Raw genomic sequence first — 26,748 nt, forward strand, 5'->3', positions numbered from 1 at the left:
AAACGGGGTCGCATTGTTCGGCACGTTTTTGATCGATACGACGCGTGGAATTGCTTGGGAATAAAAAATATGCCTTTTTTTTTCAGGTATGACTTGTCACCCTGTGTCTCTTATCGACAAATCTGTATTTTATTTTCATCATTATTATCATTATTGTATTTTTTTTATGACGAGGGAGGGGATTAATGTGAAATTGTGATTTTCATCCGCATACGAGAATATTCAGCAAAATCTACTTATTTTTTCATGATCTCGAGGTGAAATATCGTTGGAAGAAATTTGACGGAGCAATCAGACTATTTTTAGTTAAAATCACTTGGGAAAATGACATTATCGACAAAAATCAATTATCACATTCCGATAATTAATTTCCTTTCGCGAGATTATTCCATCTTTTTTTTTCTCTTACAAAAGATGCACTGTCAGGGTATGGGAAAAAATCAGACCGGATTAGCGTGAAATCGCACAATTCTTACTGAAACAAATACTAAATTTCTGCCGAAGAAAATCATCAACGAATCATTAACGTTTCGAATCTCTCGGCGGCCAATGTGTCGGGCCCTTGAAACAAAACTATTAATGATTTCTATTTGTATTCGTTACCCAGAGGATTCAGAAATGGGTGGAGAATGCCCTACGTCTCCCAACGATTCCCTGACCTTTATGAATTATGTGCAGAGACTCGTGAATATTCTTTTTTTTTTCTTTCTCTCTTATTTTTTTTAGTCCTGGACTCCTGCAGGGAGAACAAATCGTTTCTATTCTTTCATTCTCTTTGTTTCTCGGTTTGGGACGATTATTTCCGCCAACTCGAAAACAACAGATTTTGTTCAGAGATTTCTTTCAACGGATGTAATTTGAGATTTTCAGGTATCGAGAATACATATTTCATCTGTGAAAATTATCGAAAAAAATTAAAAACCACTCGGACCGTAGAATATAACATAATCAAGTTCGATTCATTATTTATTTGAATTTCCAATCAACTACGTTCACAACGTTTGTAAATTTCTCTTTAAAAAAAATACAATACAAATTTGAAAAAAAATATCAAAAAATTCATTCACAAATTTCTATGACTGTGGAATGTCTATTGAACCTTGAATTTCCATAGATATTTTTCCCCCTGAATTTTTCCACAGTTGCCCTCCCATTATTCCTAAATCGTTCATGAAATGCCGCCCCAAATGATTTCAAACGGTGCACTTACTGCGCAAATTCCCCACATATCTTTCTGGTAAATTTTCATTTACCCATATCCATGTCATCTGTGAAAACAACGCCTCTAATTGGCCTCTAATATTTATTATAATTTCAAACAGATGAGCAACTACCTCAAAGAGAATACGAAACAACACTAGAGTGTTATAATCCACCATCTCATATCTCTCTCTCTCACTCTCTCTTATTTTCCTTTCCATCTCTCTTTCTTTTTAATACATCGCACCGTCTCTTCGGCTCGTTTCTTCCAGTACTTTACGACCTCGTTGTACGCAAGATTTATTCTAATTCCTCGGCCCTCAAGAAACACATTCTATCGTGTTTATACTGAATGAGAGAGTTGAGGGCGGAGGGGACAGAGAGGAGGGGGGGGGCTAAAACGAGACAGAATTAAACGATCATGACTAAGACCATGTGCACAAAATAAAACATGAACAAAATATAAAGACTTTCAATTAAAATAATATTTCCTGAATGGTAATTACAGTGATTGCCAAAGTGATAATTATAAACTCAACTGACAGTTGAAGTGGTGAAGTGGAATGAGGAGAACTAGCTATTAACCATTATTTCGATAATTAGAAATCGAAATATCAAGTGCTTCTTAAAATTGTATTAAAAAAAAAATATTTATATTCAAGAAAATTGTCTATTAAAAAATATTTTTACAGTGGAATGGAGCACAATTTTTGAGGAGATCACTAATTTTCATAATCACTAGTATTTGATGATGGCTTTCTGATACTAAAAACTCTGAACTTCTCTGCAAACACTTCAGCCACTCAATCAAATGACTATGTACTTTACCACTATCTGCCTCTCACAATAATTACAAAACCCTCCTCCAATTGATATGAAAAATAGAGTAAGAAACATCTTCAAGGTGGGTCTGCCGTTTGTAATTAGAAAATGCAACTTTTCTTTATTCCCGATTCCAATTTAAATCAAGCGTTGCTACCCATTCCCTGGTATATAGTCCACCAAGACACTTGAGATGAAACGCGAGAAGTTGCATTTATTCGTCTCAAAAGCATTTGTTTTTTTTTTTTTTTTTCTTCAGTGAGAGTCAGTCCTACCCAAAGAGCATTTATATACCTGGGCAAGAGGTTATCCCTGCAGAAGAGAGGCTCTGACAGTGCCAGACCCGCCCACAAAAGTAATCTCAAGAGCCAACTTTTGTTGAAGGTGCCAAGGATTACAAGTGTAAGAGAGAGGTGAACACATTTGCAACTACCTGATTCATCAAGCCGCGAATGAATCAAGAAAAGGAGAGAGAGAGTGAGAAAGAACGAGAGAAAGAGACAAAGCAAAAGATAAATGAAATATGAATAAAATAAAAACTATTTGAGTGTGTTAATAACTTTCGTATGTGTGAGTTTTGTTGGTGAAGTTGTGCTATAAATAATATAACATGGGGATTTTATCAGTTAAAATGAATGATTCAATTTAGTCGGGATCAATTGGTTTTGTTTGCACAAGATTTTAATTCTGATTTCATCGATCATTTTTTTCTCGCCTCAATCATACCTCTTTTCAATTTATTTCATTCAATTATACGATTGTTCCTGCTCTTGGAATTTATTCACCATTTTTTTAATGGGCCCGAGTTAATAAATCGTTCAATGCACAGACGACGAGGTGTTATAAATAATTAAGAAAAAATTTCGCGAAGCGACACTAGCTTCTGCATTATTTACGTCTCCTAATAAATTAATAAAATTAATTCAATCATAATAATCAATCATTTATATTTTCACAACTACGAGAGCAAAATTCATTAATTTTTCTCAGTGTCATGAATTTATGTCTATTTAGTAAATAGAAAAATCTTCCCAACTTCCAGAGAATATTTTCAATTGTGGTGGTTCGATTTAATCGAGCGCTCGCAATAAATTATCAACAGTAGTAGTAATGCACGACAATCACGCAGCCCTTGAGTAATAAGACCTGAAAGTAGGGGTTATAAGAGTAACAGAGAGTACTCTCGAGAAACCCCAAAGAATGAGACTAATGAACGAAATACCAGACCGAGCCAACAAAACACTTGTCCAAGAAAATCGACCAAAACTTGTTCCCCCTTTCATTCCTTCATTTTATTCTCTCATTCACATGATATTTTACCTCTCACTCTAATGTCCATTTTGGTTTACCGGGAGATATCTGAGTTTACCCTCATATTCTCATAACCGGACGAAAGATCCGTCGCGTCAAAGGAGAATGCGAGGGTGATCACACAGATAAAACCTTCAACAAATATGTAACTCGACTCGGAAATGGGAATGGGGATAACCGGCCACTGGTTTTTTTTATACTTGGTTCTGACTATTGTCCTCATTCTTTGATGTTTAAATCATTTTTTTCCGGATTTTGTGGGTGTAGTCGAGTGGAAATATCATGAGAATCAAAGAGAATAGTTTATTTATCTCTTTGGAGTGGAAAATATGGAAAAAATGTTGTAGAAGATGTTGGAAATTTTATGGAACTGACATATCTAATGTAATTCTGCACGTCTATTCTTAATTATTTCTATCACATTATAAAAAAAAAATTGATCTTGACTTTCTGACCGATATATTTTCCAAAGTATAAGTTCGCAAATTCTCCCTTTCCCACTGTCCCAAATTTTTTAATTTCTTCATAATTGATTTTCAAATTCTTCAAATTCCTACCCAATAGTTTCCGACATCGTTCCCTATGATCCTCATTTCCCATCTGATTTAGATCAATGAAATATAACTTGAAATCGCGCGAATTGTTTTCCTCATCGAAACGAAGACTTGATTGCTGACAAATGAAGTAATCCTCAGACAACGAAAGGTACGAATTTACCACCAGCTAAATGAAACAATAATTCTTAGTTTCCATGAAATAAACCGAAAAATTTGATTCAAATGTATAATTCCTTTGAGTGCAGTCGATTAAAAAAAAATCCTACCCGGTCATTTAAGTTGCGCGTACCCCCTCCGATTAATCATCAGTGGCCGTTACCACATTTAACAACCCAATTAGTATACGTTTTTGCAAGTCTGATTGTTACTTCGTGTCTGGCAATATCCCAGGCCTACGCTGTTACGTGTACTCATACCCATCCTACACACATTTTCCTGAACATCCACCATTTCACCACCACTCACCACTCTATTTTCTCTTGTCTCATCCAGTTTGCGTGGAATTAAGAGCCAATTTAATCCCTCGCCATTGCATTATAATCAAACGATTTATTCAGACAAAAAGAGTATCACTTTATTATACTCAACAGCATCATTACTCTTTATTCATTTATTTTTTTGTTTTCAATAATTACACCAATGAGAAAATAGTTTCCGTTACTGTGGGAAATATTTCGTGTTCAAGAGAGAATTTTTCTTTTTTTTTTAACCGATCAATTTCAAAACTGTAATCGAGAGCGATAAAGAAGATCGAGCACGTTCCCTCCATAAAGGGAAATCGACGCGCCAAATTTAAGTTATTGTATATCGAGATTGATATTATCGTTCGTTCCAACTCAACAAGTTTAAAGTATATTGTTATTACTATTTCCAGAGAATGGGAATTTACTTTTCAGAAAGATGGTTAATGCTTCCTCATAATTTTTCGGCCCTCCGTGAAAAGAAGGGATGCGCGTATATATTGAAAGGATAAAATGGTGGAACTTTCATGTATTTTTACATGAAAGAAGAATGCATCAATGTCAGATGCACTAATAACACCTGAACAACCAATCCAATCTCCACAGTAGTTTAACAACAGGGGTAGAAGGGGGGCAAGTCTCAGAGGTCGTCGGGTAATTTAAAAACAATGATATAATTACATATTGTGTGTGATTATCTCGATTGCTCGATTTATACAAAGGCCGTGTTCCATACGACCCGTTTCCTTTCTTATTTGTTAACACTGGGCCTCTCTCACGTACATGGGCAATAATCAGGGACTCCAGACACAGAGGAAATTCTTTTTTTTTTATCAAAAAATTATCCCCCAGAAAACGAGACATTATACTGCCAGAAAAAAAAATTAAATTTCATGAATTGACGATTAATTTTCAGATTTTTCCGGAATATTTCTCACCGCCCAAACATTCCACAACCCCCCATACACTCCTCACCCCAATACACATCCACGCGGGGGCAAAAGCAATTAAAATAACCCAAGAAAAATAAAATAAAAAAATATTAACAGAAAAAAAAAATCACAACCAATCCATCATCCTCGTAATTTCGTTGAAGAATGAAAACTCCTCTGAATCATGAATGGGAGGTGTCGTTTCACCATTTCAGCCGCAAAACAGATCACTCTTATTTCTCTCCCCCCTTTTCATCCCCCTCTGTCTCTCAATTCAGTCCGAGAAGCCGTGACGGTTGAATCGATTTCTATTATTTACATGTTCTCCACGGACCCTCGATTACCAAAAAAAAAAAAATTTACCCCGGAAAAAAGTCAATAAAAAAAATAATAAGAGTGGGGAAATGGTGAGATGAAAAAAAAAAAAAAAAGGAAAAGTAGAAAAGGTACTTTTATCGTCGATTCGATTCCACTTGGTGGGGTCCTTGACGCCACTAATGGCAGGCCAATTTCGAGACACACGATCCCAAGGCCGATCCGGTTAAATTATCACGATCCGATTCGCTTCAATCCCGCTCATTCTTTTTACTCATTTATGCGTTTTGTGTATATACTGTGCTGGTAACGTCGGGAGATTTATCGTAAAAGAGTGTTGCTCGAAAAATAAAAAAAAATAAAAAAACTAGTGTAGTAAGGAGGGATGGGAGGGCAAGGGGGTGGTGAAGAAGAGGAGAGAAGGGGAATGAATAAAGGGGCAAAAATAATCTCAGTGGCGCCGAAGAGTTTCCGAACGGGTGGAGGGGAAGAAGAGGATACTGAGGATAGGGATAGGCCGTAGACAAGGACAAATGATGAAAAGAAAGAGTAAAAAGTTGGAAGGAATGAAGTGGCATGCGTGCATCACGCAAACAGACCGCACGCGTATAAAGATGGCTCGGGAATAGCTAGACTTCAACGTTTTTGGAGGTACTGTCAATATTAAAAAAAAGTTTAAAACTCGAATACTTAGAAAGTCTCTTAAATAAAAAATCCAAACTTCTTGAACATTTACTAAGTTATTTTTGGAAGAGTGACAATGAATTTTGTTGGAAGAGCCTTTTTATGACTCCTTGAAAATTCTTTATCAGAAAAAAATCGAGTGGAAATTAATGGACTGATGTAAGAAAAAAAAAATTGATCCCCATCAATTGCTCATCTGAGCATAGATCCATTGAAATGAAAAATCATGAATATTCTCACGAAAACATTGAATATATCAGGGAACCGAAAAATCGATTGACACGCACCAGTGACCCACATATAACCGAGTCAGCTGAGAAAGTAAAATTATGGGGTGCAATGGGTGAGAAGCCACCCTCACCCAAAAACTATGGGGTGTGAGGAGGGGGGGGGTGGGATGTAATGGGGAATGTGAGCGTTGGGTTAATCCTTGGAGTTTATTTCTTTTTTTCCCCCCTGAACATGTATAATATAACTCTCGGCAACAAGAAATTGGAATATCATCCAACCATCGTTTTGAATTACGTTCTGATTATTCAAATTGTGAATGTGGGGTTGTGAGAATGATAAATGGGCCGTTTGTTGGAATGAATCCAGTTATTTCAGATGCATGTTTCACACCTTACCGACATTCATGTAGAATCCCATAAATTTTAAGGAGTTGAAACGCTAAAAAAATAATCAACATTTGGACTTTGATGTCACAATTGAGTCAATAAAATCTCAGGTGAAATATATTATGAATTTTCCTCTCCTCAATCGTCAAAAATATCCAACTAACAACACAACCCTGATAACCCAACTTGAAATAAACTATTTAAAATCATCTCAACTCAATTCCAAGACACACATTGAATCATACAGAAAGGGGGTGAGTTTCGTGCACACCCGTCAGCCACTTCAACTCGTAACACACAGTAATTAAACGACGCACGAATGCCCTTACGAGTGTTACGAGGCCTAGACTCCTGTCAGAAATGTCCAAAGCCTTGCTCTGCTCATGGCAAAGTCTCCCCCGCCCATCCATCCCCCTCCTTCAATATCACATTAACCCTTAAAGAGGCCGATTGAATTTTCAAGACGCTGCCCATTCCCCAAACTCAAAAATTAAAGCCCCGAATGTCAATCAAATTAGCAGTAGATAAATCAGATAAATATTTCACAAACAAAATTTTACTTTAATGAAAAAATAAAATTCAGGTGTACATGTTTGCCAAACTTCCCCACTCCAGTGGTGGTTGGGTTTGTTCGGTTCGCGTGCCGCTCACGAGTTTGGACACGAAACGTCGGGGGCGTCAATCAAAAGAGAGCCCATACACTGAAATATACCCCTTTTCGATGAGTATAAATGATCCGACGTACTCGAAATGTCGAGTTGATCTCAAACGTACGTGAATATTAGATTGTATTTTAGAGAGAGGGTTAAACACTCGTTATCAAGTTGCATGAGTCTTATAAATAGAAAATTATTGCATGATTTTGGAGGTGAAAAAAGAAATTTCCTCGAAAAATTGAAAAATTTTGATAATAAATCATAAATTCCCGACCTCATCGAAATTACATTTTCCACAAGAGTATAATTTTTATAAATATCAACGGTTTAACAATAAAAAAATCATGTAATCTCGTCTTTTCTTCATTCACTCACAGATGAATAAAGCAAATAATTTATTGCATGATTAATGATGACCATTAAAAATTCATTTGTTACATCGATTTATCTATCAATTAATAATTCACCGGAATTTATGACTCATCAGTTTGACAGTAAGAATATTCCCCGAGAAGTCTCATCAATTAAGAAAAAATAAGGGAATTAATGCCTCCTTGTTTGTCATTGGCATTAATTACCTCGAATACTTGCCACGAGTCGGATTACCCAGCTTTATTATTACCCCCAACATTATTAATTACTAGAAATTATGATGGCGATCAGAAAATGAAAGTGCCTCCGCGCCTTCAGATTTGTGTTTTCAATTAATTTTCTTTAAATTAAGAAGACGCTGTTATTAACAAAAAAAAAGTCAATGGAAGACTGGGGAAAAAATATCAAGAGCCCCTTTTGTGTTGAATGAAACGTGGGGGTTGATGGAAATGAGAGTGGGCGATGAGAAATATCTCAATTCCTTATAAATCATAAATTAGATGACTCAGTAGCCGTCTATTATCGATTTACGTTGGCTAACGAGGTACCACCCAATTTTCCCTTATTAAAAAAATATTTCTTCATACATTCACCTAATTCTCAATTAATTTCCCCTGATTCATTCAATAAAACATTCGTAAAAATGAAAAATAACGAATGAACCTAAAATGGACATTGAAATCATTTTTTTCCGCACATATTATCTATCATAAAATTAATCTCTCCATATTTCAAGTCCCTCTACAAATGCCTCTGAAATTGATAATTTTATTTCAACCTATTTCACAACAGCTTCGTCATTACAACTATTTACCCGACACCTTGAATCAATCGAGGTTGAATTCATTAAATAAATTTCCTATTCTTATTTCAATACCGTTTACCATTCCACAGAAATAGGTTTTCGGTGTTAAATTTTGCAAAAATGAAATATCTGCTCACTCAATAAATAAATAAAAATTACAGCGATGCGTTTGCTGAAATTATGAGATGCATCGAAAATAAAAAAAAAAATTTCCCACTGTAATAATCCTGGAAGATAGCAGTTATACCTACGATATCTTCCATTCGATTATGCCCATAAATACCATAAAGTGCACGTATCTGTATCAACCGCGTAAAAGAGAGTAGGGGAACACCGACAATGGGAGCCATATGAGCCCCTTATAACATCCCACTCTGCGCACGCTCAACCCCGATGGCTGTATACACTCTCAAAAAAAAAAAAATCACAGAGGCAGCTGCCATAACCGATACACAATTGCAGTTGGATATGTGTCTTCATAATACAAAAGCATAAACCCACGTGTTTAGAGTGGATCGAAAAAAAAAAACTGGCACACCCACCAATATCTCTTTTTATCCACCCCATGGGTAATTTTATGGAAGAGTAATCTTTCAAAAAAAAATTCATAATTATCCCTACTCCCCTCTCCATTGACAATCCACCGATTCCTCCCCCACATCGCAAATCTCAAATTCCGAATTCTCCTGTGATAATTTTCCCCGAGAAAATAATTGCAACCGAAGGAAAATGAATTTTCCCATTTTACGTTGATAATTTGCTAATAGAGAGAGGAGCGAAGAAGTCAAAAACAATTTTCAATTTTTTAAATCATAAAATATCGTAATTTTCCCCTCTTTCCGAGCCCCAACGCTTCTACCCCCCTCATTAACCACCTCATCCCATTTTCTGAAGTATATTAATATTTCCTATAATTTATTAATAATTCAAAACGCTACTTCCTCACATCTCATGAAAAAAAAATATATCATCGACGATCCAATAAATATCGCCGAAAAATTTTCAACCGTAGCATAAGAATTGAAAATTTTCACGCGATAAACCATCCACCCACCGTAACAACTGCATTTCAACTGAAACGATTTATCGAAAATATTATAAAGTCCCGGATGCTCGTGGTCACGGGCAATGCACCTCTCACTCTTTTGCCATAAAGTGAGAGAAAAGAACAACATTAACCTTCCAACCATTAGCATCTTTCCATGAAATATTTCGCACGGGATGTACCAGCCGGTAGCATTGTAGACGAAAGAACTCTCCCTTCCCCACCACCCCGTCCTCCACCTCCCCCAAATGATCCAATGCGGATACACATAAACATAAACAAAGGAGAAGAAAATAAATATTAATAACGGTAAAATACTCCCCCTCCTCTCTCTCTCTCTCTCTCTCTCTACCATCAACTTGTAAGCCCGAAGAGCACTCGTAAGACTCCCTCATTTATGCATTTCTCTCTAACATGTATGGGTGAGCATTGTTGGGCCCCATTACGGCAGCCCAATTAATCTATGCACAATTTTATAATTAAACGGCTAATAGCCCATAGAATTACACTGCTTCATGGAAAATACACTGCACTAACTCCCACGTATTTAACGAATTGGTGTTGACGTGGGTTTTAATTTCATCGTTGAACGAAAAAACTACGGAATGAAGAGAGAGAAGAAAAATTTTCTACCAAGAAATTTTCATATTCTTCAACAAATTCAGGACAGACTCTTAAATGCATAAAATTTTTTTTTCTCTCTCACTCACATGTCCAACCGCTGAACTAATTAATGCAGTTGAAAAAAAAAAAATGAGGTCTTATTGTTTCATTTATTTTGGTTAAGCAAATTAATTAGAATAATTGTTGAGAAATCATAGGCGGGATAAATGAGCGGTGCATTGTTGCGGCTTTTATGGTTTATCAATTCATTTCAATAATTTACCTATTAAAAAATGAATGAATAATTTATATTTCAAAGAGTCCTCGTCATTTATCATAATTATTCAATTAATTTTTCTCACTGAGAGATTGCGTTATTAGTGTGCATGAGAAAATTAAGGTGAAAATTGTTGGTTATGTTGATCTATTTCGCTTGTTACTCTGATTTTGCCTGTGTCATTTTTTTTTTATACAACTTCGAGAGAGGTAATTCGATGCTTCAGAGCGGCTTCTTCTTTTCCCGATATACCCCTTTCCCCTCCCCTCTATCCTCTTTCATACCCCTCTAGATGGGATTTTCTTATCCCGAGAAGATGCGTTTTACACATGAGTGAAGTTGCCTCCTTACGATCATTTTCGGCGTCTCTTTACAATTTTGCCGAGACAAACCAGTTGTGTTTCTTTCGCAGTCCATCGCTTGCATCGCAAAATCACAGATACGTAATTTATAATGCATTTATAGTGGTGACATTAGTTATTATTCGTGAGTGGTGATAGTGCAATGAGTACGATGTAAACTATTCGATAAAAATGACATTACGAAATGAAAAATCATAATTACAAGAAAAGCCAGATTTTACGAAGGTGTCACGTCACGTCATTTGTACACGGAGACAAATATTCACCACTAATTACGTATCTTTTTCGTAATTACGGATTAAAATTATGGTTAAAGAAAATGTTGTGGAACTGTTATGGAATTTAATCAGAAAATTTCCAGTTATTATCTGAATATTCTTTAATAATTGTTTGATCGAACAAATTTAGTCATAAATTGTCATTTTTTGTATAAACATCAATGAGAGCCATTAAAATAAAAGAATCACCGCAATTTGATATTAAGCTACAGTGGAAACCTTTTACAATCGTAAAATAACAACTGAAAAGAATTGCGCAAAGAATAACTCGACTGCACGTTTTAAAAATTAATCTGTACGTATCAAACCATGAAATTGTTTTGAGTCCAACGCGAGGTACAAAAAGAATCAATAAATTATTAATCATGAGTCATCGAAAGTAATGATCCTCTCTGACATAACTTAATAAGAATTTGAACTTGTCTGAAACTCGGCGGGAAAATCTATCAAATTAATCGCTGAATCTGAATGACAGCAGTGCACATCTCCCGATGAATTTCATTCAAAAAACTACCCCAAAACGTCAGAAATCAAAAACTGAATGAAACTCCCACATTTTCCCCGATTTTATCATCAAATTTAATCTTCCAAATACCGTAATTTTGGAAAATTTGAGTGACTTTATCACTTGTTGAACAATTACCGTAATTTTTCACATGTCAATTTTTACTGACAAACCACATTGAAAAGAAGAAGAAAGAGAAACTGTTACTCAACTGGAATGAAAATATTCGACGATTGTGAGACGAAGAAACTGAAAAGAACTGAACAAACAATTTTGAGGCGGAAAATCATGCCACCGAAACAGTAGTCCCTCGAACCGCACGAGCCGACGGCCCGAGTGCCTCTGAACTCTCTTGGCAGTTACAACTCAGGATTATTTGTATCCCCCAATGCCCCTTGAGCCGACTCATCTCACTTCCACCTACACACCATAGCAAACTATCTCTCTTTTTCGCCCTCGCACTGTCACTCGACTCAATCCGTTTCCGTTTGTAGAAACCAACCGGAAAACTGTTGTCACTGACTCCCTAAAAGCTCTATCAACACCCCAATCACCAAGTCACAAACTCATATCAAATTATGTAAGACACTGATCACATTATCACTATAATAAAAATCATGAAAAACCCTCACAAATATATGTTAAATAAAATAATAAAATTTACGATAAATTCAACCCTCAATACGACAAAATTTTCCCAGTGAAATTGGGGGAACCCCTCTGCTACGTTTACCATTCCGTTTCGTCTGGTAAAGTGGGTGGGGTAAGCCCCATGGGTTTCGAGTTATAGAGTATACCTCACTCTGAAAATGGGTTTGGGGACGAATTTCATTCGGAGAAACAGCCGTGAAAGGGACACCTGTTGGCGCTATAGTTTATATTCAACTGTTGTAGACCATATAAACCCTCGAGAACAGAGGTGAATACACAGTTGGAGAAACAATGGCACGTGCCACAGCTACCAGTTGAACATAAAAAAGTCGATTCAATAAAAAAAAAAGGTGACAAAAATTGATTTAACATTCTAGAAATTAATCTATGAGCATCAAAGCGTGAGATTATCTCGAGTTCATCCATAAATACCTGACGAATAACCGGAATATTAGTTATGAGTGGACCCAATTGAGAATACTGTCAATAATATTTCAAAGAGGATTTCAACCTAAACGAATGTAAAGGAAAAATCCTCGGAGAATCCCCGAAAGTCAAAGACACAATAAAAAATCCGAAAGATAATCAAATTCAATGATTAATCGGTATTAATTAGATTGGAGTGAACAGAAAAATTTAGCGACTCAATTTTTAACCCTGAATGACAGTTCAACCCTCGTCTGTCTATATTCCATTGAATGATCGCCCCAAAACCTCCAAAAATAATGAATAAAACCAATAACAATATAAACCATCGAAATCAGAGCTAACAAGACAGTCGAAGACACTGTGGCACGTGCCAGAGCTACCAGTTCAACGCCAAAAATTCCATTTTCAAAAAAACATATTCCAACAATACAAAAACTAATCCTCATATACCACAATAAAGTTATTTTCAACAATTCCAGATATTCCCAAAAAGATAAAATACTCATCACAATGAACCCATACGAATATCCGCTCCAAAAATACCTGAATAGAGATTTGCGCTTGAATTTTAAACCGCCGAGTGATGATTCTCCCTCACCAAGAATTCCAATGCTTCAAGCAATGAAAAATTTCCACAAACAATTCTCGAACCTGAATGACAGTTATCCAACCAACGAAAAGAAAAAAAAAACAAGGATAATGAAACAGAACGAATAATAATTGAGTTTAAAACGTGTTGAGATAAGTGGTTGCAATTAAACTGCATTCAGCCACTGTTTTAGTAGCCAGTCAAAGATAAAAAAAAAAATACATATATACATATATATATGTATAAAGTCCGAAGATGAAGCGCTGCCCAGAGGGGACACCCGGGTGTTATTAATGTACATGAAGATTTTTGTTCGAGCTTCTGTTTCATTTTATTCATTCCATTCACCTCTTGCCTGATAAAACATCCACCATTCAATCGAATGTCATTGATGCGAGCAAACTAAATAAATATGAAGAATAAAACATTTCAGGATGTCTGGATGGTAGACATCTACACATGACTTATCTTATCTATTCCCACTGATCTAACCATCCACCTTTAGATGTCGATGAATTTTTGCCTTCGTAAGGAGAGACTACCGTACATTATGCGCAAATATTTTCCAATGCAGATACGGTGAAACAAGTTAAGAACCTTTCGAGTCTGGAGGCTTGTGAAGCTGAAGGATAATTTACACAGTCGGCATGAGATGTGGACAGTGGGAATGGGAAGGAACTTTAAAACAACATAACAGAGCAAGAACATGACCGCATGGAACACAAATCGTGATCGCCTAGAGGCTGTACCACCGTTTGGTCACGACTATTGTTCTTTTATTTTTTAAAATATATTATCCCATCTCCATAATCCATATTTTCCCTCAATCCATGGTAAATAAATAACGAAAAAAAATTCATAAACAAATGTGGGGATAATCATCAAGGTAATTCACATTTGTTCCATCATTGATATTTTATCAAACTCACCTGGCTGTTGTGCAGTCCCTATACAGTACATCAAAGTCCTTGCAGCTGAGTAATTTGCAACGATTAACTCCTGGTTGTATAGCCCCAAGACCCCTCAAAATTCTAACTTGTTCGACATTACAAACAAGTGGTACAATATCAAGTCTCTTGAGTTTAGTATAAACTGTGTGTAATCCACCAACAAGATGTTTCAAAAATAATTCAAATGCCTGTGGTAAACACAGCATTGTATCACCAGCAATAATAAATGCAGCAACTTTTTGTCCACGATAATCAACAAGTTTACATTCATTGGCTGTTGGATCACTTGAACTTATTGGTGGTGGTGAATTATATGATCTTGGTGGCATACCATGATGTGCTGCTGCCATAAGATCAAGTGGACCACCATGATGTGCTGATAACATACCACCCAATTGTCCAAGTAATCGTAATTCTGGGGGTGGTAAACCAGGCATTCTTGGTACCATACCGGGTATACCACCTGGACCACCACCAGATAATGGTGGTGGGCTCAATGGTAATACTTGTGGTGGTGAGCCACGAGTTGGTGATCCTGGTGTTGGTACTGATCTTTGTTGTAATTGATGTTCACGTAATTGATCACGGGGATGAGTTTGATGCGACGGTGGTGGTTGATGGGTGCTGTGATGCTGTTGATTAACGTTGTGCTGTCCCGACGGGCTGTGAGGATGCTTTGGACTACCAGTTACTGGACTAGCACGTGAACTGTGATCCGAGGAACTGTCCATTGCTCCGTGATCCATGGATTACGAACAATTTATATATATATATATATGTATATATATATATATATTATATCTTTACAATCAACACTTGTCTTTATCACAACAATCATTCAATTATCAGGCATATCAATATCAATCACTTCTATCACCAACATAGGATAACTTATGTGATATATTTTCTTTTATTACAATCAATACCTGTTCACTAGAATTGTTGTAAATATTTTTTCAATCATTGATTATTCACTTAACACATACACAATTAGAGTACATGATCCACTTGTTTGTCCAATGGACCAATGGACAGATTCAAATAACCGTTTATCAATGAAACGAACGCGAATTATTCACTTCACGACTAACAATTGTAATGAGTCATTAATACGACATTTTTTAATACATTACGTACGTCAATAATAAACACTACTGGCTTTATCAACTCAATACAAATTTTTTTTTGTAATTTCAAAAAAAAAAAATCAAAGATGTTTAAAGGTTAGAACCCCTTTTTGAATTCGTAGTGGTAACGCGACGATCGTTCACAAAGTGGCAAACGCTCTCTACTCGGTCGAGTTGGGAGTATTTCCCTACCCAGTCACAGATGTAATAAATAAAAACATCAGTGGAAGGCACCCGGTTGTAGTTATAACGTTACGATAGTGGGGGTAAAAGAGGCGGTAGCAGGTAGGTTGGGGATAAAGGGGGATTGGCTGAGTTGGCTTGAGTACCTGATGTATCATTGGTTGTGGGGAGTTTTGAAGGGGTAACGCCCACTTTATCTTAGTGCCTTCCTACGGACAGTGGCGGAACTACTGTTACCTTTTAACTCTCATCCCCACCTCTTGCTTTTATCATACAATCGTAGATTGGGGGTGGAAAATATATTGACGATATTGCCAAATGGAAATATATACTATTTCATTATTTTTAACACGTCGTAAGAGTTTAATAATTTTTTTTACCATCAACGATAATTAAATTGTCTATTGAAAATTGTCTTTTCGGTGAATAATCGATGTCTGGGGCAATTGGTAATGAAATAAATCGGTGGGTTATGGGTCAATACTTATCATTTGGCCTCAACACACACGTGAAAATGGGGATTGAACCTGGAAGGCCTCAAGAGAGGAGTTTAACACAGTCGTGAACACAGTACGACGACTCGGAACGAACGAACCGTCGTTGGACGAACGAATCTGGGTAGTGGGGGGGGGGGTTATTTCTTCTTTTTTATTTCTCAGTCCTCTCTCCTCATCGTTTTCTTTTCCAGTTCTCTCTGTTCCTCTTTCACTACCACATCCTCTCTTTCTCACACTGGCTGTGTGGTATTGCCAGACGGGGAAATGGTAAGGGGAAAATTCTCTTTTACTTTGTCGTTTGTTGGGTGAGAGGGGATTGGTAAAGGAGGAGGTGAAGAATGTCGCTGAGAGGAATCGATCGCAAACACTCTTCACCTACCCCCCCTCCCTCCTCCTCCTCCTCCTCCTCCCCCGTCCATCTCACCGAGACATGCCATTTTTATTTTTCAAACGTTTGGTTTATTATTTTTTCAGTCACTGAGAGTAATTATTCATCGAGAATCCATTTAATTAATCGATTCTACTAATTTATATTTTTCTTACTGAGGAAAACATTGATTTTGCGGATTGGATTTGCTTCAGACAAATAAATAGGCGATATTTTCAATCAAATATTATATTTGAATTTTTATGAGAAGAATATGCGAACCGGAAGTTGTTTAGAGTCTAGAATTTCATGGGAAATATGAATTTTGTGGGCTGTGCGATTTTTCAAACACGAAATGAGTAATTTTTATCAATGTATGGGACTAAGGAAGGGAGAAAATCGCTGGGGGTGATGAGCCTAATGGGGGAGAGCATTGGACTATCTTTCGGTTCGGTCAACCCCTCATCTCTGCCCTCATCGTCCCGGTGACCCAGATTTGTTGACTAGTGTGGGAGACCTTTGCGTTATACGAGTGTATATGGTTAATAAACCTAAGGTGTAACAGCTGATACTCCACGACCTAGTGCAATTCGATTAATTGAGAATTTCAAATCAATTCATCAAATTTTGCACGTAGCTATTAGAAGAATAATCAGGAGGACAAAAGTATGAGACATTGTTTTCACGGGTTAGATTAATTAAAGGAAGTGTCTGGTGTCTTGTTAGCCATGTGATGACTGAGGTAAACATTTAAAAAATAATATTGAAAGACGTAAATGAAGGAGAAGGGTCGATGTGTGGGGGGGTGATCAATCATAAAATCGATGTCACTAGTCCGATGGAAAGACAAGCAAACGGGTTAGGAACATCAGTGGAGATTCAAAACCGCCCACCAATTAGTGGTATTAATGGCATACTAGGGATTTTCGAGGGAGCTAATGCCACCCCTCTGTTCCTATGTCTATCTATATATAGATGTTGATTTTCGTGGATGTATTATAATTTTTGTCACGTATTTCTTGACATTTTTGACTAATGAACGAATGATCAATGTCTTAATTTTTTAATGAGTTCCTACCTCGCTTCTACCACCCGATTGTTTCTAACAACTTTAAATATTTACCGGATTTTATACTTTTTCACATTTTTCTTAGCTCTCCGTTCAAATAACTTGAAAATTCATAAAATACCAGATTAATCAATTCAATAATTCCCTGTAAAATTCAGATAATTTTGTTTCTGAATATCAAGTGATGAACTCGCGAATTTTCCCAAAACCAAAAACTTCATAACGATAATTATCCTAAATGAAATTCAGTATTACTCAAATTAAAAAAAAAAACACCAATGCAATCACCCCCTTGTACGAAAAAATTTAAAAAAACCCTAAAATTTGAAAATCACTTATTCATCTCTATGAAATGAAAAAATATTTAAAAAACGAATGAACATTGTTTTTCACAGATAAACGATGCGAATACAGCCGAACAAATGTAAGCGTTTTTCACTCCATTCAATCAACGTTACTTTTTTTTTTTTATTTACTATTTGTGATGGCAAAGGTAGTTCGCACGACGGAAAATGGGCGCTAGGCATTTTCAGTCATACCTTCGTGTGATACGCATTGTGTTTTCGGCCTGTGTGGACCTCTCTCTTGGTGTAGCCGTTACCGTACACACACTATTGCCCAATATGAAGGGAGAGGAATATGCGGTGAGTGTTTGCACCCCGTGGCCTCGTGTTGTGCAACCCCTCACGGCCATTGTTTGTGCGACACTGTACATATCGAGAGATGGACAGAGATCCAGTAGCAAAATGCTATAAAATATAAGCCAAAAATTCTATGGCATTTAAAACAAATTAATTCCGCCCCCATCCCACTCTCACTCTTGTCATCGGCCTAAAATCCATCGAACGTTCTCAATTCGCAAAAAAAAAAAAATCTGTCCATTTCTTCTCCCTTTTCACGTCTCGAGTCAGTCACATTCACACAAATGCAGCCTCGATATTACCGATCAATGATCCGCGAATAACTTGAGTAAAAATATTTCATTGTAAAGTCCACTGTTTTGAACGGAATTTAATTGGAATTTAGTTTCCAGTATCGATTTATTATCTTCGAATTCCATTGTCAAAAGTTATATTATGTATGTGTAATGCACGGTAGGTATTTTCATTGGTGAAATATTCTATTCAAATAAATTCATGTTGGTAATTGATGCTGTTGCATAACAGCGGTATTTTATTTTATTTATTACAAGTGAAACTTTGAGAAAAAAAATAATACCCGGAAAATGGTATTCGATAATTTATGTTTAGTTGAACAACATTAACTGTCTTTAAACAAAAAATTTCACTAAATATACCCCAATTTTTTGGGTAATTACTGAACCATAGTTATGGATTTTTCATGCTCCATTTTTACGTTGAATGAATTTACATTTGTACAAATACTTTTGCCAAATATCCATTTAATTTTAATTACCACTCCCATTATTTTATATAATTTTAACCGCCGCGAACACGATTACAAAGACAATTTCATTGAGTTCAACTCCCTTGATCACAGTAACCCCTAAATTAAATTTACAAAAATCACTTGAAAGAAAAACAATTAGCAACTTATCTAATAAAAAATAGTTGAAAATCATCAAATTGCCACACTCTCACACTTGTAAAATTATTCCTAATTTCTTTATCAATAAAAACCAAACAATTTGTTGTGCGTAACAGAACAAATAAAAATGAGGGTGGTTAATTGAGTTCTACCCTTTCCCTCCACTCACTCACTCCCACCCTCTCACTCTCGTCCCGCGACAACCAGGGCTATGTTTTATTTATCCGATAACACGCCATTATGAGGTGTATACGTACGAAACATCGAATGTGGGTGTGCCAGTAACGATTGGCTATTTATAATAACGCAACGGTGGTGCACGGGTAATTAGTATCTGGTAAGTATTTCTCTCTCCCTCTGACCTATCCAAAACACCAAACGCCCGGTGCACATAACGAAATCCTAGAAAAATAATGCCTCCCATCCCTCTCATCCCCCCTCCAAAATCATGGACCACCCAGTTGCACAAGCCTCTTTCCTCCTCCTCCTCCCCCTCCTCGCCCCCTTGCATGTGTCACGTCTATATATCGATTCGTGGTTGAGCGATAATTTAACGAGAATATCACTGGCAATAATGTCAATATGGAGAGGAAAGGGGAGGTGGAAGCTGGGTTAAATCTATATGGATATATGGTTTTATACGTATGAATAATAGAGCCACTGAGTAAATTGGAAATTTTTGTACTTTCCATGTAAAGAAAGAGTGAGTTGGGGAGGGGATTTCGATGGAGAGAGAAAATTGAGGATAAGGAGGGACATAAAATCTTTGTGTCGAGGGATGAGAGGACAATGTGGTTATCAATGAGATTTTTTTTTCCTCTCTCTCTCTCGTACATACGAATAGAGAGAAAATATTTCAAAGAAAAATTTATTTAAAAATTTGACAAGATTGAATTGAAAGAGGAATGACCCGTTTTGCCTCAGCATCAACCCACAAACGGTTAAACTGAATATTTGCAATTTCGTGTACCGTAAATTATGGAAGTGGTAAAACTGAAATTAATGTAAATTTTAATTCAAAAGTTTCTAAGGGTTAATTTGAATTTTTTCACGTGGGATTAATCGCTGGTGGAATCAGATGGCTGATCAGATTGATCGCTAGACAAAAATTTGATTAAATCACGATGTTCGTTATTTAAACCCGAAAACATCCGGCAAAATTCACGACTAAAACAGCGTTGTTTTTCAATCAACTAACAAGGGGTGAAATTAATGCCGGTAACGTCTTAAATACACTTTACAAAGTTGAAGGGGAGGTTTTAAAGTACCGTCTTTGACGATCAACGACCACCCGGACAACAAGGCGTATTTTCTCTCACATGGCACGCGCTTCTATTCACGATTAAATACATTAGAAAGCTCATTTGAATATTCGAACAATGAACAAAGTACAAGAGGATAAATTAAACCGAGACACTACAGCCACCATCGTCCAATACAATTTCTATCGAAAGAATTACCACAAGAGGGTATACTTTTTACATCCGCAAGCGCAATACCTTTGTTCTATAGAAAATACTCTTCATATTTTTTTTTTCCCTCCCTTCACTCAGCGAGTTGAACGCAAGAGGGGATGAGAGGGAGCTACTGGTTCACTTCCCTCTTTTCTGGGTGAGGGGGAAAGGGGGGAAGCAATACTTTTCCACCACAATCTCTCACCACAACGGAAGACAATCACGTTGACACTGGGTGATGGATGTCCTCCCCAACTCAAAATATAACCCAGGCCCATCTATTGCTCTCCTCGTCTCTTTCCATCCCACTTGCACACTTTTCCCGCCAATAAAGCCTATTGTAAATGCGAACTATTCGAAATATTAGCAGGGTCCCCAACAGAGACGTGATTACCCCCCTCGGTCTCGCTCAGTCATCCCCTTTGACGGCCACGTAATCCTTTCTTCGGTGTTATTAGATACGAGTATTTGCATTAAAATCTATCTTCAATGGTTAAAATATGTGGCTTAATCACTTCTTGATCGCTTCCATAATGGACAGATTTTTTAATATAATAACAATAATTTCATCACGTTACAAAATTTGATTGATTAATAATGATAATGAGACCAGAAATCACAGATTTTAATTCACGAAATTCTACGTGATTTGACCAGTAATTTTACATCATAAAAAATTGCAAAAAGTGGCGCACAAATTTCCGTTAAAAATCCGTCAAATGAATTATTAAACTGAATATTAAAAACAAACTACTGTAATAAATTGAAATTTTTGAATGTCATTCTCATGGGAAGAATGAAAAAGGGAAAAGAATTGTCTCGGATATCCGCTGTGTTTATGGAAGAGTTAATCTGCATTATAATCACACGTACAAGCTACACTGAAACTCGTCTAGGCAATTTGAAACTTGAATTGTCCTCGGAAATGATGGATCGGCCCTTTGTAACATTCTGATGATCCTCACACAGATGTACATCCAACAGATTGTAAAGATTCCCCCTTTCATTTTATTAATTCCCAGACACATCATTTACCCGGTTACTATCGTTCGAAATCAATTTTTAGTGCTGCCTTTCACTGTCAATATTACCGTAATTCTAAACCCGAACCCACGACAAATTTCAACATAAATTCCTAAACATGTGATTAATAAAAAATTGATTGAGCCCCATTCACCCAAAAGTTGTTTCGAGAAAATGATTTTTCACTCAAAAATCGAATCAATTTTTCACTGAGATTATATTATTTATCCAGCCATTTTGCCCCACTAGTCAGAAATGACGTCGATAGTCCCACTTGTAAATCTCGTATTATGACATATGCGCCCACTCCAAGATAAATTCAACCCTTCAAACCAGCAATCTAATCATCGAATATCGAATCCATTTAATAATCGATACGTCCTGCTCTCGCATATTGCGTAAATGAAAGCTTACAATGGATCTTCCAACTGTTTGACAATGCGATAACCAAAACGTCTATATTCCCTGATAACTTGACGTAGTTGGATTAAATCATTGAAAATTATCGAGAGGTGAAATCGAGGGGTGAGAGCCTCTCCTCGACACTCGACATCATTCGACTTATTCAATCGAGAAAATGAAATTATTCATATCCATACAGAACAGGACGTCTCCCGGTTGAACAACACCAACGTAAACTTTATAAATAATAAATTCGTATGAAAAAATATGGAAGAAAATGTAAAAAAAGTCGAGGGAATGGAAAAGCAGTAAAGAACTCATGGCAGTGGGAAGCCGAAGTGATGTTCTGTGTCGCTGAGTCGTAAAACTGCAGGGACCAAGGATCGCACATCTCCTACAACTCTTATTAAACCCTCGTCCTGCATATTGACGGTTATTGATCATTCCTTTTTTTCTTCAGTGAACTGTGGATTTTATAGTGAACCATTGAATTTTTTTTTCCCACCCGAAAAATATTGCGGAGTATGATCTAGGGTCTAGGGACTTGGGGAGTTTTAAATTTTTATAGCTTCATTCTTCGGTAAAGAAAATACATCGAAACGTGAGGTTTCTTTTTATCGCACGACTTCTCCAGTCTGTTAACTATTTTATTGATTAATTGAAACGAATAAATTATTCAGCTGATACCTGATACGAAAGGTCCACAGTGATTTTGGGAAAGCCGATAATTTGCGATTGTTGAATTTATTTCATGATTAAATTTTTCGGCTTAACTTTTCGTGGTAATTTTTTAAGTTTATGAAATTATCTGGAGTTAATGTAATTTCCGTTTGTGGCAATGGTCGTATAATATGGGGTGGTATCGATACGATAGGGAACTTGCACATCGTGATATGGTAAAGGCTCTCGAAGTATGAGAGAACGAGATTCTTTTAAATCACTTGGATTTTCAAAAAAATTAAAAATGGAATAAGATATTCATCTGACTTTCAATATTTTTCTTGCTTGACTGAACTGAAATTTAGTAATTCCCTATGACTAAAGGCTCTGAGATATCGGTGGAATCCTAACGTGATAAATTCCTCAAGAACTGTACCAGAAATTCGCGTTAAAAATAATCGCAAGTGCGAAATAGAAAATTTGAATTTTATTGGATGACTCACCGATTGATGAAATGCGCCCAACTCCGAATCCTGGCTGAAGGACTCCCAAGATCTGTCGTGTTGTCCTTCCCACGATCCACTAACACTTTTCACAATCACTAATTCCACCACTTCATCACTCCTCATAACTGAAAAAACTGGAGGCCGAGTAGCAAAATTGACACTTATGACATTTTTTTAAAATATTTATAGCTCAACAATAAATTCGTTGATGATTGCCAATCTAGGCTCATCATAAGGAGGGAATGATTGTTTCCATAATAGGAAAACTATCCATGCAATGATCTATAATATTTAATCAAATAAGACAAATCTCGAAATAAAAAATTGCCAATCGTGCCAATTGAGCCCATGTGCCTGCATTTGAATTTCTCCCAGAAAAAAAAATACAATCACTGACACTACTAACACCCACTCACTGACATCTCTTGAATACACCATCACGTCGGCAAAAATACAACTACAGAAATACTTTGAAATTTGTTTAAACTTGAACGCGATCATTAAAGTCAATCTGTCCATTGCCTCTCCGCCCTCCCAATTCAGTGCACAATGCCATTTTTAGTCCATAAAAAAATTCATAAACTCAAAAAATTGTTCAAATTATCACCTCTTTTTCCAAAATCACCGACTGTCGGTCAACTGTCGGCATTACCAGCATGCCGATCATACAGGAATGACGATTGTTCATCGTCTAAATCACTAAAATGTTCATTGTCTGCCAGTCCTCCATTGCAATGCATCACAAGCATCAAAAAACCATCTTCAATCCTGCCCAAGGACCAATTCTCTCCTTATGAACGTGTATCCCTCTAATTTACTCCTCATTTCGTTCCAATTTTAGTCAGTGAACACCGAAGTCGTTTCAGAGCAGGCTTTCGTCATCCTGAATATGCGCAGTAGGACAGCAATTTCGCCTCTCAACTTTTCAGACGCCCCAGCGCTCGTATTTCATTAAAATCAATGTCGACTTCATGCCCAACTAATGTCCACAGATAATTAATAAGGTATTGGTCTTTATTACCTATTATTATCACCGTCTTTCCGCAAATTCTCCAAAAACAGCGAAAGCTGACGCCAACTACGTCGTATTCTTCTCAGAAACGGCCACCATCTTGGGTAATGCGCGATTCACTGCGCGGTGGGCAATGCGTAGTCGTTGCGCGCTGGGCATGCGCAACGGTGTTAGCCTCACGCCTCGCGTTACCTGCTAATGGTGACGTTATGCCATCGTGCAATCAGCTGATAGTCCACTCAGCAATTCCAAATAAATTATTATTCGTTTAAATAAATAATTGCATGTGCGATTCCGTGATATCACTCTGAGGAACAATTTTCCAACTACTCATGTAAATTTTCGCTATTTCGGACACTCGGTGAGTCTTCCCTACACTTATGTAAACAAGTGCATGTAAACAATGTGTGTACTGTTCGATGGAAGGCATTCAAATGTTACATCTAACATGATTTTTCATCATTGACCAGTAGAAAAATTCAGGTTTTGAAATTTGTTGTCGAATAAAACTCTTCGTGAGATAAATTATTCGTTTATTTTTGGATCAGTTGGATTTTTGAGGATTGAGCAATGGGTAATGCAGGCAGCAATCAGCAAGTTGGTCATCATCATGGCAGTACAGTGACCAAAGACACTCACAGACACAGCAAAGAGCAACCACCGCCCTCACCTAGCAAAGAGGGACAGGCATTCACTTTTGCCAAAAAACCTAGCCAAAAGCTTGTCTTCCAGTCGTCTCATGAGGAGGAAGAGCCATATTTCACGAAGGTGCTGTTCCTCTTATCTTAAAACAATTAATACTTCTAGAAACATTCATTTCCTTTCATTTATTCAGTTCAGAAGCTGTAGAGCGATTCAAACCCATTTCGACCCGACTCTTACTGAAATTTTAAGGGAATATCTACAAATCTAAGAGAGTTTTCTAAATTTGTATTATCATCTTTTTTGTAACTCTTCAGTGGGTCTATAAAAAACTATATGATAACAATTTTGCTATCTACTCTACATTTAGGGGTATTCGTGGAAAGGTAAAGCATTCGACAACACTTCGAGGAGTTCTTACATTTTCTCGCTCGTTACACAAAATTCTTCCTCTTTTTTTATAACTGCCGACAACCTGATTACAGGAGGGGGATGACTTTCAAAGGCCCCGTTCAAACACTGTATCAGAGGGGACCAAAGTCGCTGACAGCAAAGTCTTGCCCACAGTATTCAAGTGGGAAGGTGGTGGCAAACAAGTGTACATAAGTGGAACATTCTCAGGATGGAAAACATTGCCAATGGTGAAGAGCCATGGTGACTTCGTCACAATTATCGATCTGCCCGAGGGTGAGCACCAGTACAAATTCTTTGTCGATGGAGAGTGGAGGCACGATCCAGGACTGGTACGTTTATTCTAAGTGTATTGGTCAATTATATTGTTGTTAACTGTGTAAAGTTATACTGACGCAGAGGGACCTGCATTTAATTTAACTTTACAGAAAATTGTTGACAATGGCTTAGGAGCAAAGAACAATCTCGTCTCCGTTAAAAAATCTGACTTCGAAGTTTTCCAAGCACTTGCCAAAGACAGCGAGGGAATTATAAGCAGTGCCCAGACAGAGTACGGACAAGAGATACCGACTCAGAAGCCATGGGAAAAAGTAGCTGGGCCACCTATCTTACCACCTCATTTGTTACAAGTTATTTTAAACAAAGATACTCCACTATCGGTAAGTAACACAGGCAAAAAGTCTTCAAAAATTCCTGAGGCGTTTTTATTACTTTTTATTGCTCAATAATGAGCTCTTCATGTTAATCCAAATTTTTACAATCGTTTTTAGAAATGAAAAATTTATAAGCGAATACGAGTCAAGAGAAGGGATCAATTTCATTAGAAAATTTTCGGAAGGGATTCTATGGCATCTTCTACTGTTTATCATAAAATCGTAACTTTTCTTTTCAGTGTGAACCCACTCTTCTACCTGAGCCCAACCACGTAATGCTGAACCACCTGTACGCTCTGAGTATCAAGGACAGTGTGATGGTTCTCTCAGCGACCCACCGTTATCGAAAGAAATACGTAACCACACTTCTATATAAACCAATTTAAATAACATGAAATTTATTGCCATATGATGTGTGTGATTCAATCGATACACGACAGTTACGACTCGAGATGTAACAGCCTCTACGGGTCTCGTAAATATACGAGTTTTAGATTAAGGAATCATGTGAATTTTGTAGGTACGAGGATAATAATGCTTAATACGATTTTAATGACAGCGGGTGTGGATTAATCTGGGGAGTTTGTTGAAACGGTAAAAATGACGTTTATTTCGATGTATTTATTTAATGAAAATTGTTTGGAATCGGTTTATTGTGATTGAAAAAATATGATATGAATGAACAAAATTTAAATATCAAGGGAATAACAAATCAAATATCTTCGTTGATTCGTTTATTGATTCACTTAATAGATAACTAATTTTAATTTCAC

At 36.8% G+C, this 26,748-nt stretch overlaps 2 protein-coding genes across 7 annotated transcripts in view; one reads left to right on the forward strand and one right to left on the reverse strand.

The window, feature by feature from the left end:
• The window catches only part of LOC135161627 (dachshund homolog 2), a 160,874-nt gene extending 145,121 nt beyond the window's left edge, over positions 1 to 15,753 (reverse strand). For 4 of the 6 annotated variants that reach the window (XM_064119351.1, XM_064119353.1, XM_064119350.1 and 1 more), the window contains exon 1: positions 14,401 to 15,751. In XM_064119351.1, coding sequence (XP_063975421.1) covers positions 14,401 to 15,167 — 767 coding nt within the window. In that variant the 5' untranslated portion in view covers positions 15,168 to 15,751. Of the gene's footprint in view, positions 1 to 14,400 lie in introns of all 6 variants that reach the window. The other 2 variants (XM_064119355.1, XM_064119352.1) reach the window with 2 other exon arrangements.
• An 8,694-nt stretch (positions 15,754 to 24,447) lies between these two features.
• Positions 24,448 to 26,692, forward strand: Alc (alicorn). Its single transcript, XM_064119411.1, has 5 exons — positions 24,448 to 24,630; positions 24,818 to 25,037; positions 25,397 to 25,654; positions 25,751 to 25,981; positions 26,215 to 26,692. Exons 2-5 carry the CDS (start codon positions 24,840 to 24,842, stop codon positions 26,359 to 26,361), a joined length of 834 nt encoding a protein of 277 aa, XP_063975481.1. The 5' UTR covers positions 24,448 to 24,630; positions 24,818 to 24,839; the 3' UTR covers positions 26,362 to 26,692.
• Positions 26,693 to 26,748: the final 56 nt, after the last annotated feature.

Source organism: Diachasmimorpha longicaudata, chromosome 4 (genome assembly GCF_034640455.1).
Source record: "Diachasmimorpha longicaudata isolate KC_UGA_2023 chromosome 4, iyDiaLong2, whole genome shotgun sequence".
In the NCBI taxonomy this organism is placed as follows: Eukaryota; Metazoa; Arthropoda; class Insecta; order Hymenoptera; family Braconidae; genus Diachasmimorpha; species Diachasmimorpha longicaudata.

What these genes read in the sequence shown, in the direction of transcription:
- Alc (XM_064119411.1), top strand. Translation starts at nt 24,840, where the DNA reads ATGGGTAATGCAGGCAGCAATCAGCAAGTTGGTCATCATCATGGCAGT. An exon ending in AAGAGCCATATTTCACGAAG is followed by an intron (nt 25,038 to 25,396) that starts GTGCTGTTCCTC and finishes ACCTGATTACAG; the next exon opens with GAGGGGGATGACTTTCAAAG. An exon ending in GGAGGCACGATCCAGGACTG is followed by an intron (nt 25,655 to 25,750) that starts GTACGTTTATTC and finishes TTAACTTTACAG; the next exon opens with AAAATTGTTGACAATGGCTT.